The following is a 14,299-nucleotide window of genomic DNA, read 5'->3' as shown; positions in this document are numbered from 1 at the left end:
TGGAGTTTCTATGCATGACTGTAACCCACATAATTATGAGTCTTGGAGGAGAATTCTCCCTTGTTTTCCAGATCCTCACAACAGCAGCGAACAGCTTGGTTTGAGGGGTTTTGTGGTTTTTTGTTTTTTTGCACTCCCTCTCATGATTCATGTTCTCTCCAAATGCTACTGTAGTGACATCCAATGGAGCTGCTGCAGCTCATTTCCATTAGGACACTTTTTTTTTAACAGCAGGCACACAAAGTGGGCTGCTCAAACACTTCCTTTCTGCCCACACGATGGGAGAACCATGTGACATTTGGAGGACACAAACCCTTGTAGCTTCCCTGTGTAAATACGTTGGATGGTTTATTTCCATGGTACATTTTGATTAGTCCTACAGTTGAGTGCTACTCTCTATGCTTTGGTTCTTTGAGTCATTCTTGCACTGCTGGAGGGAGAAAGGTCAACATTGTTTAAAAATGCCACTAAGGAAAAAGGCAGGAGACCGAGCTAGGCAGCATTTTGGGTTAACCCCTTTTCTGAAACAAAGGGTGTTTTTGCAAGAAGGAGGGGCAATTGCTGAGATAACCTTCTTTGGAGCTGCCTAAGCAAAGAGAGAAGGATCACAGAAACCAGGCTCCTGCAGCAAGACGCAAGAAGCTGTCACTGGCTAGTTCTCTTACAATCTGAACACATACATGAGTGAAAACTAAAAACAGCACTCCAAAACCAGGAGCATGCAGAATTAGGTTTTGTCCTCAAATGGAGTAAAACCATGCTGCCTACCACCATCTTTATTGGATGCTGTTGTTATTAGCTGGGTTCTAGCAAGGTTTTTACATAAGGACGTGGAATTTCCCCCTCCTCAAGAGGGATGTTAGGGCCACACTATAAAAGATGGATAAAAGGCCCATCTACACTGCCTAATCAACTGTGTCAGAACTACTTGTTTGCTACATGAATGCAACATGGTACGGTCTTGCACTGAGCTGAACTGTTTTAACTCTGTCCCAAACCGTGCGGTGGTCCCACCAATGCCCTGATGCTATAGCATCACTCAGAATTGCTGCTAAAAATGACTCAGTGCAATCTACATATCAAGACTGAGCCACATTTTAACCAAAGATCAGTGTCTTTAACTGAGATCCCGTAACTTGACTAATGTTTTTAGCTTAAAAGGGATCATAGACTAGAGCCCCATCTACACTAAGCAATCTATTGGGTTTCATGTATGGCATGATTAACTCATTGCCACATGGTATCATTAAATATAAGAGCTTAGCAGGATCTTAAGAAGAATTCAACATTTATATGGCTCAAGAGAACACTTGGGGCTAAATGTGCTTATATGCAATACTGTCCTGAGCATATTATAATGAGTTAGGTTTTCTTGGGCCCACCTAGACCACGCACATAATAACTATGCTCTAGTCTTTGTAAAGACTTTTCATTAACACAGTTAATTATTGTTTGATCCCATCTACAGGGAACCAGTTATTGAGATCCAAGCATTTTTGTAGCTGGACAGGCTACATCCACAATTTTGAACCTGGATAATACAGAACATTTTACCCCACCTAAAAGGAATGTCCAGCAAAAGATTTAAAACATATTAGGGTTTGTTTGTTTTTTTAAGAAAAAGCACACTAAACAATAAGCAAATCCCTGAACTTTTAAGGACCACCTTCTACATGCAGCACTGCATTCCCCATTCCCTCATATTCCTGAGCCCCATTGGCCAGAAAGAAAGTTACATTCTCTATGGCCCTGAGGATCCCAGAGCTAAAATTCTACATTGTCGTTCAATCCCAAAGCAGTGATCTGCTCTTCTTTACACAGTATTTTTTTGAAAAGAAACATTTTGAGTACAGCTGGTAGGAAAAACGCAAATTTGTGATGATTTTTTTTCCCCAAAAAGAATGTTCACGTTTTTTCCACACTTGCAACCAGCTCTACTCATGCAGAGTATGGAGAGTAATGCAGAGTATGCATTAGTCCCTCATGCAGCGTTTGGAGAAGTAAGACAAATTGAACGGGGTGGACCTACCTTCATAGTTTGCCTGGAAGCCTTGGGCACTGACAGCATAATCGCTTACAAGCCATAAAGATAACACAACTCCAGTACTCACGATAGGACCAGGCAGCTGGAAACCTGTTAACCTGAAAGACACCAAGAGAAAGGTTATACGGCAACCTTCACTTGCCCATCTGGCATATACAGGACAAGTCAGCAGATCTAGAAAAGCTTGTACCCACAGTTATGGTGTGATGGCTGCCATCCTGGTCAACACACCAGGGATTGAACCGGGGACTTCTAGACCTAAAAGCAGGAGCTTCTACAGTTTGAGAGCCAAGACTATTTAACTAGGGCTGCAACAGAATGACATGCTCTGTGCATTGGGCACCGAGTGGGGGCTCTTACACACATACTGCTGGTTACAATGGCTGTCACCAATTCCTTCGTTATCTATATGAATGGCCATTCTGTGTACTTCTGGTCAGATTTTACATTTACCATTTTGTTCATTGGTGACAGCTTCATGACATGAAAGAAAAAGTATCACACCTTCTAGAGGGTACGAGGAACCTAAGTCATCTATTTATCTGCTTGAGATATTTCAAAATCAACCGTCACCCCAGTACCGAAACACACTTGTTTAGATTTGTAATGGTCATATGCTCTTTCCCCACGTACTCCAAGGAGTGTAGTCTAGAGGCCAGAGTCAGAATTCCCAAATTCTCATTCCTGGTTCTTTTTCTGCCTAGCTCTGTGACATGAAGCAAGTCACTTAGCCTCCTATGAATGTTTCCACCACCCATGGATTGGCAATGACACTCAAACTTCTCCAATTCCCAAGGCTTCATTCATTAATATTTATAATGTGCTTCAAGATCCTTGGAGAAAAGACACTAGGTAAGTGCCTACTGTTTAATGCAAATATTAAATTGGACTCTCAATCTACGATAGCAGAGGATGAGAGGCAATAAAATGGACATTGCGAATTAACTAAGTCCATCAGAGTGGCTGAATTTAAATCAACCATTTATGCTGGATATTTACCATAGACAAAGCTTGAACTAGGAGCCTGGTGTTCTTAAGGCAACAGAGCTCCCAGAAGGAATGCTCTCTGGCCTGAGCCGATAAAGACGTAACAGCTGTCTCTTGCTGGTCATCAGCAGCTCTCAAAGTGCTTTCTAAAGGAGTCCAGCATTATTATCCCCATTTTACATTTGGGGGAAGCAGCTTGCCCAACATAATGCATAATATCAGAGGAAGAGTTGAGATTGAATCCAAATCTCGTGGATCCAGTGGGTTGCGGTAAATGCCTTAGAACAGAACTTTCAAAGTCTTTAGATGACTAATTCCTTGCAAAGTTCCCATGTGCGATACATGAGGGTGTGGAGGAGGTTACAGTCTGATTATAAGGGAAAATTGGAGTGAGACAGAGTGCTTCTGCAAATAACAATAATAATACCTATCTTTCATACAGCACTTTTTGTCAATACATCTCAAAACACTTTATCCTGATTTTACATATGGGGAAACTGAGGCACAGCATGGCAGTGACTTGCCCAGACTCACCCAGCAGGTCATCAGTAGCAGAGACAGAACCCAGGTCTCCTGAGCCCTAGTCCAGTGATCTATTCACTAGACCATGCTGCCACCCCATGAGAAACACTCCACACAAGAGACAGGTGATAATTGTATAAAGAAGATGGGTGCAAGAACAACATAACATTGCACAACATTATGTCCTCAGCTTAATTACTTTTGTTTTGCTTTGTTTTGGACAGACTGAGTCTCTCTGAGTTACAAGGTAAATTGTTAATTTAACTGGCATTATAGGATCCCAGATATTATATTGAAACAGCCTGAGAACAGCTAATGTACATTTCTGACAAACAATGACAGTTTTATCATTTATTATCCATTCCCTTGCACTTGGCTAAAATGATGTACAGAATAGATTTACAGAAGGAAAGAAATGTTTCTCAGCCACTCTAATGTTAAATTCTTGCCTGCCATTCCTAAAGACAAATTCAAATACAATCCCTTCTGCCTGATAACACTCAGAAAAATCTGACTGCTGTAAAACGTGTGTAAGAAGGAGCAATTTAACCTATGAAACTCCTTGCCACAGGGTATCAAGGCCAAGAACTGAGCAGGTTTAAAAAATAATTCAGTATTGATACAGATCATGAGAACATCCACATTTACAGTAGAGATGATATTTTAAGAAACTTTGAAGGGATATTCAGAGCCAACCTATGAAATAGTGAAGGGCACAGATGAAAAATAAAATCCATTGTCTGCAGGATTTTAAGTGACATGACAATATTTCTGTTTAATTAAAAAATCAAGTTCTGATTATTTTAAAGGGTTTGTATCCTTTGACCGCATACAGATGGGTAGAAGAGTGTGGTGGCTATTTTTAGATTTAATTAGACATGCTTATTAAAACCTCCAGGCACTTTTTTAAAAATAAAGGTGCATACAGAAATGTGGAACAATTTTAATGAAACCACATGTTGCAGATGACAGATAATTGCACAACCCCCACCACAAAGACAGATAGGCATTATAGTACCTTCAAAACAGGGACTAGAACTCTGCATCTTTATCTCCAAAACAGATCTGTACAACCTGAACTAAAGAAGATTACCCCTTACCTCACTGCCCTAGTACGTCTCTAATCTTGAGGGTCCACAACTAGGGATCAACACAATGTCCACAAAAGGCCCCGCAACACACAACAAATAAAGACTCCCTTTTCTCCCATTCTCTGACCACATTTGTCCCACTTTCTGAGGGAAAGCTTAGGAAAACATTGTCCCCTGAGGGTCAAAAACTCTGGTTACTATCAGAGCTGGGTGGCAGAGTTGAACACACTTTGCTGAGAATGCCAGCTCACCAATCCTCTCTTGTTACACACACAAAGGATGAGTCATTCAGACAAGTGCTTCAGCTGATTGCAACTACCATGGTATCAAACAAGGGAATACGGACATCACGAAAGAGACTGACACCTAGAAGCTCATTTCACACAGATGACTGGACAGACAGGGGTGATTTTGGATCTCATACCACCGTAGGCAGAACTATTTATACATCTGTTCAGCACTAAAATGAACTAACACATATAAAGGCATTAGATAAACCCACCACTGTGCATTGCAAATCTCTAATCAACCCCTGTAAATACACCAAATGACCACTGGACTTCCCCCAACAAGCTTCTGCTATTATTACTTCTGATAATGATGGTGCAGAGCACACAGCAGCTTCCAGACAGTGCCAAGTCCCCTGCAGCACATGGAGTTTTCAGATTGCAGATGCATAAATGCTGGCCTGAGAATGAATGGCCAACATTTCACAAAGCCAAAGACGGAAAATAAAAGCACATCGAGGGGTACTACGACACTAAGGGGCATTCTGTATTCTTATAGGCACAGAACCTTTCTGGTTTCCCAGAATCACACTGGTACAGGAATATCGTGGCTCTGCTGCTTGGATGGGGTTTCCCTCTGACAGAGATAAGAGAAAAGGCTGTTAAAACCCTTGAGCATGGGCTCAAGTACATAATCCAAGCATGCTTGGATGACCATAGCTTGCAGCTTTACACCCCATTTCAGGGCAGCACTTCAACACCTGCTTTTCTTTAAGCAAGCATTTAAGTCCCACTGGAGACCGTGAGATTTAAGCGCTGTCCAGAATAAGGATGGCCTTAAGCATGTGCTGAAGGACTTTCCTGAAGCAGGGGCTCAGAAGGGAAGGACTGGCTTGTACATAGACTATAAGGTCAGAAGGGACCATTATGATCATCTATTCTGACTTCCTGCACAACGCAGGCCACAGAACTTCACCCACCCACTCCTGTAATAGATCCCTAACCTAAGACTGAGTTACTGAAGTCCTCAAATAATGATTTAAAGACTTCAAGGCACAGAGACTCTACCAGCAAGTGACCTGTGCCCCATGCTACAGAGAAAGGTGAAAAAACCGCCAGGGCCTAAGGCACTGGACTAGGACTCAGGAGAACCTAGGTTCTGTTCCCAACTCTGCTATCAATGCAGTGTGAGACCCTAGGCACATCACTTAATCCTCACTGGGAGTTATGGGTTCTCAGTACCACTAAACAAATCATGCCACATATTTGTCTGGTATCTCTATTTTACAAATGAGAAAACAAAGAGGTGAAATGACATATCCAAGTTCACAAGGCAATTCAGTGACAAGGCAGGGACAAAACACTCAACTGCTGCTTCCCAGCTCCTAGTTCTGCTCTCTAGAAAGCACAGCCGCCCTGCAAAAACATGCAATTATTTGTGTGATAATCCCTGGAATCAAAGGACGGAAGGAAAGGATCTATTAGGTCACTTAATACACCACCAGGATGGCACAGGTTTGCTTTCTGCAATAGATGTCTTTGAGCACACAAATATTGTACCTATCTGCAAATGCATTTGCCATTTTGCATCACCAATGCCTACTTCATGCACCTTTCTGTGTCTGTGAAAATATTTCCTAGGTAACTTAAAAGTTTAGCCCATCGTTCTTTGTTCCACATGCACGTACATATCAGATTCAACCACTTGATAGATACTACAGTCAGACCTATTACGTCAATAAAACGTATTTGCTAGCAACTGGAACGCATTGCACTAGGAACCACTACTGAGAAATACTCTTCAACACCCACACACCCTCATTAAGGTTACCATTCACACATCCTTACAAAACAAGAGCTGCTCAGAGGGAAGTTTAGGTTTTTTTTTAAAACCACTATCAGCAGCTTTTCACTATAAAAGGATAGGATGCAGCTGGCAAGAGATCCTTCCACTCTTCACCCCACGAGCCTCCCCACTACCTGAAATGACAGCTGCAAGGAGATCCAGTTACTCCAGTGTACATTGCTATATTAAATAAGACTGGCATTTTTCCATCCCCCCTGGAATCAGCTGTGGCCAAACCAGAAGTTCCGAGTTTTCTTCAGTTGGAACTTCTCTTCTCCTTAGCCAGAGCAGAGATGGTATTCTCTCTGGGAGGTGATAAACACTGCAGTGGATAATTAGAATAGGATCTGTTTTGGAATGGAGAGGAACTTTAATCAGATTAAAACTTCACTATAAGCAGAGGGGAAAAATTACTTTAACTGTAATGAAGCAGTTTGGGATTCTCTTTCCACTTTATATTGAAGAGATATTCATGGTCACTGAATTCACTATGGATCAATTACTGGGGTGCTCCTTCAGTTTTCATTCAGGCAACACACACAGTGGATTCACTGGGAGTTCTGCTTGAATAAGGACCAATATAAAATGAGCAAGAGTCATAAGGACTTGGCCCAATGGTTGTATTTTTTCCCCACATACCAGGGGCAGCCACGTGCTTTCAATCTGAATGGCTTCTATTTGAAGATTGAAGTGCAAACAACACCAGGAAAGAATAGAAGTAAAATCTCAAAGCCAAAGACCACAGCACGTGTGTCTCCTCTGGAACATGTTCCAATGACACTGAGAACAAAACGGGGCCTGAACTCTGGGAGAATGTGCCTGAAAACGTAAAAGGAGCAGTGCACAGAAAACTAAAAGGTGCCCCAGTTTCAGAGCTACCTGCACTCACCAATACATGTCTTTCCCCACTCAGCCACAGTGCACTGAATAACGTCCCTGGAGGGTGCTCTTCTTTGCATAACAAGACCCAGATAACAGATTAGAGCACTGATTCTCAACCTATTTACCCAGTGTGTGTTGTGTGGGCTGCATCCACACAATATATATACTACCTGCATGGCCCTGAGGATTTCACATGGACCACAGTTGTGTGCTGATTGGGCTGCAAGCATCCCATGGGGCTGAGAACCATTGGGTTAGAGTCTAAACTCACACCCTACCTTATTCATGTTATATGAGCTCCCTTTCCTAGGCTTTGGTCAACTGCTCTCCTAGTTCCCAAGTTAATTGTGTACTGGATTCTTAACACACAGAACTACAGTTCTCTCGACAGCCTGACCACAGGCCCCGATGCATCATTTCCCTAGTAAGGGCAAAAGGGACATAGAAAGGGTATGTGTGAACCCTGATCTTTGGAGGTCCAAGTCCAGCACGCTATCCACTAGGACGCACTTGGATATTATCTATACACTGTGCTATTAGCATATTAGCAACAGCGAAGTCAAAGTGAGAGCAAAGTGGTGAGGCTGGAAAAGTGGGGGCAGGCTCTGAGCTGCTGAGGGAGTTTATTCTACAGTTTCACAGTGGCCCTCAAAGAATCTCTGTCATCTGCACAAGTCAAAGTTTTACCCTTGCTCCTCTGGGCCCGACCACAGCCCTCATCTCAACCCTTTAAATGTGTTTGTCTCCCCACTTTGCATGCGATTCTATTCCAGTGTATCAAATCTAACTGTGTCATATAACATGACGTGGACTCCATTTTGGAACACGGGTGCCATAATTAAAACTGCACACATTCCTTTTTCTGGTAAGATGCCCAACCATCAGCTTGGGCTGCAACCAAAAATGTTATTGCAGCTGGCAATCCAACAGCCTCTCCAGCACAAATGTTACAGAAATGCCTCAGAACCTCTATGCACACCTCTAATGAAAAACTATTGGACTGCATCATTTAACCCAGCATTAAATTACACCACATCACACTTCAGTGATTTTTTTTTTCCTGCACGCACTTTAAAGGCACCTATTAAAGAGAATTTCTCATCAAATTAACCGCTCTCTTACTTCTAACCATATACAGGTAATAGGAGTGATGCCAGGAGGGCCAAACTGATTTTCTTGTCTGATGTATTATCCTATGACAAAACTCAAGCTGAGTCAGTTGGAAGGGAGCTATGTTAAAAACAGCACCGTGAAGCAAGAAAGGTGGTTTGGGATGTTTGTAAAATAACGTCTGAATATTAATTAACCTCTGAGTTCTTTCTTCTGGTGCAAAGCTGTCTCACAACTGATATGAACAGAAGCCAACCTAAAGTAAAGATATTTGAAATTTAAACACACAAAGTACAGGACTGATCCAGAGCCAACTGACGTCAGCAGAAAGACCCCTGTTGATGTCCGTAGGCTCTGGAGTAGCTCCTACAGGCCTGACTCAACAAGGTACATAAGCACACATCTAACGTCAAGTAGTCTCATTGATTTCAATGGGATTACACACGTGCTTACACTCTGATGTAGTCTTATGTACCTTTCAGAGCTGGTGCCTAAGAGAGGACATTTTAGCCCATACTATTTCTCCTCCACCAGCACCATGTTTTCCGCCTTTAGAGCAGAGGGACTGAGAATCAGGACTCCTGGATTCTTTGCCACCTTTATCATTGACTCACTGTGTGACCTGGGGGCAACTCACAATCTCCGCGTGGTTCAGTTTCCACATCTGTGAAACCAGGGTAATATCTACTTCACAAGAGTGTGGTGAGCACTAAGGAATATGTTAAAACCCTTTCAAACGCACCAGTACAAGGTCATTTTAGATACATGCAGAATGTGATGAAGATACAGAGAAGGGATGAAATGCTACTGACATGGCAGCACAGATTGAAACTGGAAAAAGCCAGGGGAAAGATTAGTGTGTTTATAATTCCTTAATACTTGGCAGTTATAGAATGTCTTACAACCGAGGATATCAAACAGTTTTGCAAGCATTAGTTAATTTAGCCTCACAATCCATCTTTGACGTAGGTAAGTGCAATTAGCCCCAGTTCACAAAAGTGAAGCACAAAGATGCAAACTGATATGGCGAAGATCACACAGGGAATCTGTGGCAGAGATGGGACAGGAGCCCCCTGACCTCTTATGAGCTGCAAGTCCATCTTTCCACAGTAGGACTGCAAGAGAAAACGAGAAGAGGGGCTCCCAAGGATGCAGCACATTCATCTAGTGCTGCTACCAAAAGGCACATCTGATAGAGAAACGTGAGGGAGCATCTCCAGTTCTGCAAAAGCTGATAAGCCTAAAGGCATCTTCTCAAGTGACTTTGGAGAAGTTGCACTGTCTTGGCAGAGAAAGGAGTCATTAGATCAAAGCCTGGCTCCTCAACAAAACAGCTGGGGCTGCTCACCAGAGCAGCTGTTAACACCAGCCCTGGTGCAAAGATCATGCAGAGATGATAGAAATACCATTGATTTGATGGACTGTCAAAGGAATACCAAGGAACTTGCCTAGCTAACGGACACCTCTCGCCTCCTCCATCTACGCTCTTTTCAGTATGTATGAGCAAACCTTGTACTTCGGCTGGTGTGCACGTGACATCTTCAAAAATATCCCACAGCATGTTTGAAAAATAAAAGCAGCATCAGGATTCCGCGAAACAACCCCAGATATGAAAGGCAATGATTGCTCACAGATCTCCTCAAGGCTGCTTTGGGGAGTATGCCATGAAGAAACAGGAGGAGTAGATACAACAGGGAGAAGGAAATGTATCTGTCAATCCATCTCACCTTCGATTTTATAAGTAGGGGTTGGTTTTCCTTACACACACAGGCAATGGTGTGTTCTGAAGGGTGAGGTAGTTTATGGAGAAAACATCTTGGTAGTCAAAGTAATATCTTATCTTTTTACAGTGGCCAAATCCCAGATCCTCTTGGGATTTGGACCTGTATTATAACTGAAAACGGAAGGATTAGATTTTTTAATCAGTAAAAAACCATCATTTTCACTGTACACACAGAAGCTAACAAAAATATTTCCATTGATATTAACCAAAACTTACAGACAGACAAAGTAAAAAAATGCTACTTGAGAACCTATTAGAGATCCATCTAAGGATATTTACTTTGTATATTTTGACATGTGATACTGAAAATTTGTGACTTTTTGAATCTCAACATCTACTGTAATTAAATAATTGTCTGATCCCCCCATAATTTCCCACCCCTGTGAAAATTTAAATCATTGAAAAAATGCTTAAAACCCATAATTTTGTGCAACTGCAAATTTAAATACATAACAATAAAAAAGCTTAAAATACACACTGATATTACCCATCAAAATTATTAAAAAATCAACATTGAATTCTACCAAGCCTTATTATGAAGCAGACCCTTCGCCCGTTGCTGAAATACAATCATCTCCTGAATGAAACACAGCAGCTTTTTTAGCTTCACACAGAGCTGTACAGGAAGAAGTGAAGACTATACTATCCGCTTAAACTCCACAGTGAACTTGAAGTAGGTAGAAAACAATCCCGCGAACTGGAATTTGGCTAGGCTGACAGCCCCTCCTCTTGCATACATAAACGTGTCATGACCTCAATTGGCAGGGACCTGGGTTGCATTACATCCATGAAAGACAGCACCTCCAGCAGTACAGGGCCTGCACGCTCAGGTGGGGGCATTGGTTAACCTTAGGGAGATGAATTTTATCAATGCATACGTCACACACTGCACCCAAATCGAGTACCGGATGTAGCTGCCAGTGGTGTGGGGCATATGCCTCCTTCTAGATGTTTAGGAGCATGCTTTGTGTGCAACGCTAAGCCCACAGACATTCCCACATCTCAAATATTCCTTTACTAGGGGGGCTGGTAATATAAAGGGCACAAGTGCCCAAGGCACAAGAACTCCAATAGTTATCATAAGGCTCAAGCCAACAATTCCTAGCCCAGTCCCTCAGGGCAGCCCACTACAGGGGTATAGAGGTCACTGTGTCTCATTGGGATCCTCTACACACCACCATCTGCCGGCAGGCCTCGACCTCTATCCTCCCACAGCAGTTAATGCCAGCAAATGGTGCATCTCTGCTTTCCAGTCCCTCCTACTGCAGTCCACTCCCAGAGGGCTTGCTTTGATTCTCTCTCACCTCTGGTCCCATCCTGATCTCTGGATACAGCTTCTTTTTCCACCTGTTTTGGAATTAAGAAGCCCTCTACTGGGCGCATGATAACTGGGTAACAGCCCCCTTCAAATGGCTTGATCCTTTACCTTTTGTTCAGCCAGGGTTGAGGAAAGGTATCTACCTAAGGAGCCAGCAGCTCCATTGCATGTATTTAACACATACACCTACTGCTTTTTCAACAGCTCTGCCCTCAAATTTATTTCCCCCTCCTCCTGTTACTTTAATTTTTAATACAACAAGAAATTACAGTGAGAAATGCTAGTTTGACTTTTCTTATATTGGCAGAACCATAATTGATATTTTAAATGCCCTTATTAATCAGCAAAGAAAATGAGCTGTGTATAAACTGAGGACAAAGCTGCCATGTGCCATATCTCAGAACATTTAAAAACCAGCACTGACTGTAAGGCAAGACTCACCAGCACTTATTTAGATAGTGTCCTTTAATTTTGAGTAGCTGCGAGGCAGGAACAGTACTCCGGGCTAAGAAAACTCAACCAACTTAAAATGATATTGTAATGACATCCAAAGGCACAGTTTCAGTTCAAGTTTTGGAGGCTATTTGTCTTCGTGCAATGGCTTTTGTTCCACGTTCTCATGATTAAATGAATCCCCCATCTTCTTATCGCTAAAACAAATTAAATCCATGAAAAGAACCCAAAGTTTAACAAGTGAAATGGCTAGCACATTGTTTTCATTGGGTTTTTAAGAGAACTTGGTGCAGGAGAAAGTGTTTTCAGGGCTCTATCTTGCAAGGTGCAGAGCTTGAATCATGCAAAGCACTTACGCGCATGCTTGGCTTTACGCAGATGAATTGTCCAATCCACTTCAGTGAAGCTGCTCATGTGTTTACATGTTTAAGTTCTTTGAAGGATCAGGGCCAAAGTGCTCAGCACCATGACAGATCAAAGCTTGAGACTGTTGCGTATTCAAGGCAACCAAATTGTTTTGGGACTTTTGCGGGGAGGAGGTGTTATGAGAGGAGGCTTAAACACAGCACAGAGCATAGTTTTGACAAACACTTAAGAACAACCACTCTGAAGACTGGAGTTCTCCATCCAAACAACCGAAATCTACCTTAATAGAATCAGTGCAAGTCTGCCCTGCCGTTGTGCCTCTCCTCAAGCACACAGGGACCAACTATTAAGACATAAGATCAGCCCACTCTCCATGCCCATTATCTATATTAGAGTACCACCCGCAGGCTCCCACCAAGGTCAGAGGCCCATTGGGCTAGGCACTGTAAATACACACACTAAAAAACATTCCTTGTCCCAAAGAAGTTACTATCTAAAGAGACAAAGAATAGGAAAAGGGAAAAATTAACATCCCTGTTTTATAAGTGGGGAACTGACATGCAGAGAAATTAATTTACTGGCCCTAGATTCCACAGGGATTCCATGGGGGCCACTAGGGAATTTGCTATTGCTATTGATCTGACTTGGAAGGTGCTCAGATACTACAGCGATGGGCGGTTGATAAAACCCTAAGATAGACTGACTCTGTCAACCCAGGCTAGGAGGCTCACTGCTGCGGGCTGTGTAGATATAGCTTTAGTCCCTAGTTTGATTTATTTTTTAATTCTGCCCACAAGATGCACATTCGGCCCAAAAGAGAATGCATCACAAGAAGGGTGGCGATGAATGCTGATTAACTTAGCTCATTGGAATGATTTATGATCAAAATCAAGCTGCTTTTATTTTCGAGTCAAGCTACAAATAGATCCCTGAACAAACACCTTCAATCATGTGCATGTTGCAAGCAAACACCACCAACAGTTCCTTGTACATTTACTGTTCATACTTCAGAGCACAACTCAAGTCTACTCTGAGGCCAGCCAGCGCCAAGTATCCTATTTTATTCCATGACACTTTACAATCCTTCCGTCTGCCTAGCTGGTTGATAATTAAGTTGTTTTAAAATAAAAGCATCCATTCAGTCACTGCTCGCTCTGAATTTGATTGCTATATATTTTTCTTAAGAGGACAGCAATGAGCATTAAAACTCCCACCATCTTTCTCTGTCCCTTAGACTCACTCCCTCCATAATCAATCTTTGCCAGTAGAAAAGTTGCACTCTGTTTTTACAATACCACATATAACAAGACAAGAGAAAGCTGCTTGGTCTACAAAAGTTCACCACAAACGTTTGATCAGTTTGAACAGATCAAAGGGGATTTGATGCCAGAACAGTTCAACAGATAGAAGAACAATGTGGTCTAGTAGGTAACGGGTAATATGGACTCTGGATTTCATTCCCAATTCTCTTGCTTATTGACCTTAGGCAAACCTCTCCCTGCCTCAGTTTCCCTATCTGTAAATGGATCTAAATACTTACCTACCTCAAGAGGTGAAGAGAAGAGATCATGATGATGAATGAGTTCCTGGCCATAATTTTAAAACATGATACCTAAAGTGCTCTTGAAAAATCAGAAGTACCCTGCCTATGACTGTGTCTATTTTGAGTG

The 14,299-nt window shown here is 42.3% G+C and overlaps 1 protein-coding gene across 1 annotated transcript in view; it reads right to left on the bottom strand.

Annotated features, from left to right (window-relative positions):
- CSMD2 (CUB and Sushi multiple domains 2) overlaps positions 1-14,299 on the bottom strand; it is a 495,048-nt gene that overhangs the window by 416,021 nt on the left and 64,728 nt on the right. The window contains exon 3 of the mRNA XM_067533952.1: positions 2,030-2,142. Coding sequence (XP_067390053.1) covers positions 2,030-2,142 — 113 coding nt within the window. The remainder of the gene's footprint in view (positions 1-2,029; positions 2,143-14,299) is intronic.

This window comes from Emydura macquarii, unplaced genomic scaffold (assembly GCF_026122565.2).
Source record: "Emydura macquarii macquarii isolate MOO-44397 ecotype Brisbane River unplaced genomic scaffold, CSIRO-AGI_Emac_v2 contig_3348, whole genome shotgun sequence".
Lineage (NCBI taxonomy): Eukaryota > Metazoa > Chordata > Testudines > Chelidae > Emydura > Emydura macquarii.
Note: the sequence above shows the minus strand (reverse complement) of the source record. Positions and strands in the feature narration are given on the sequence as shown.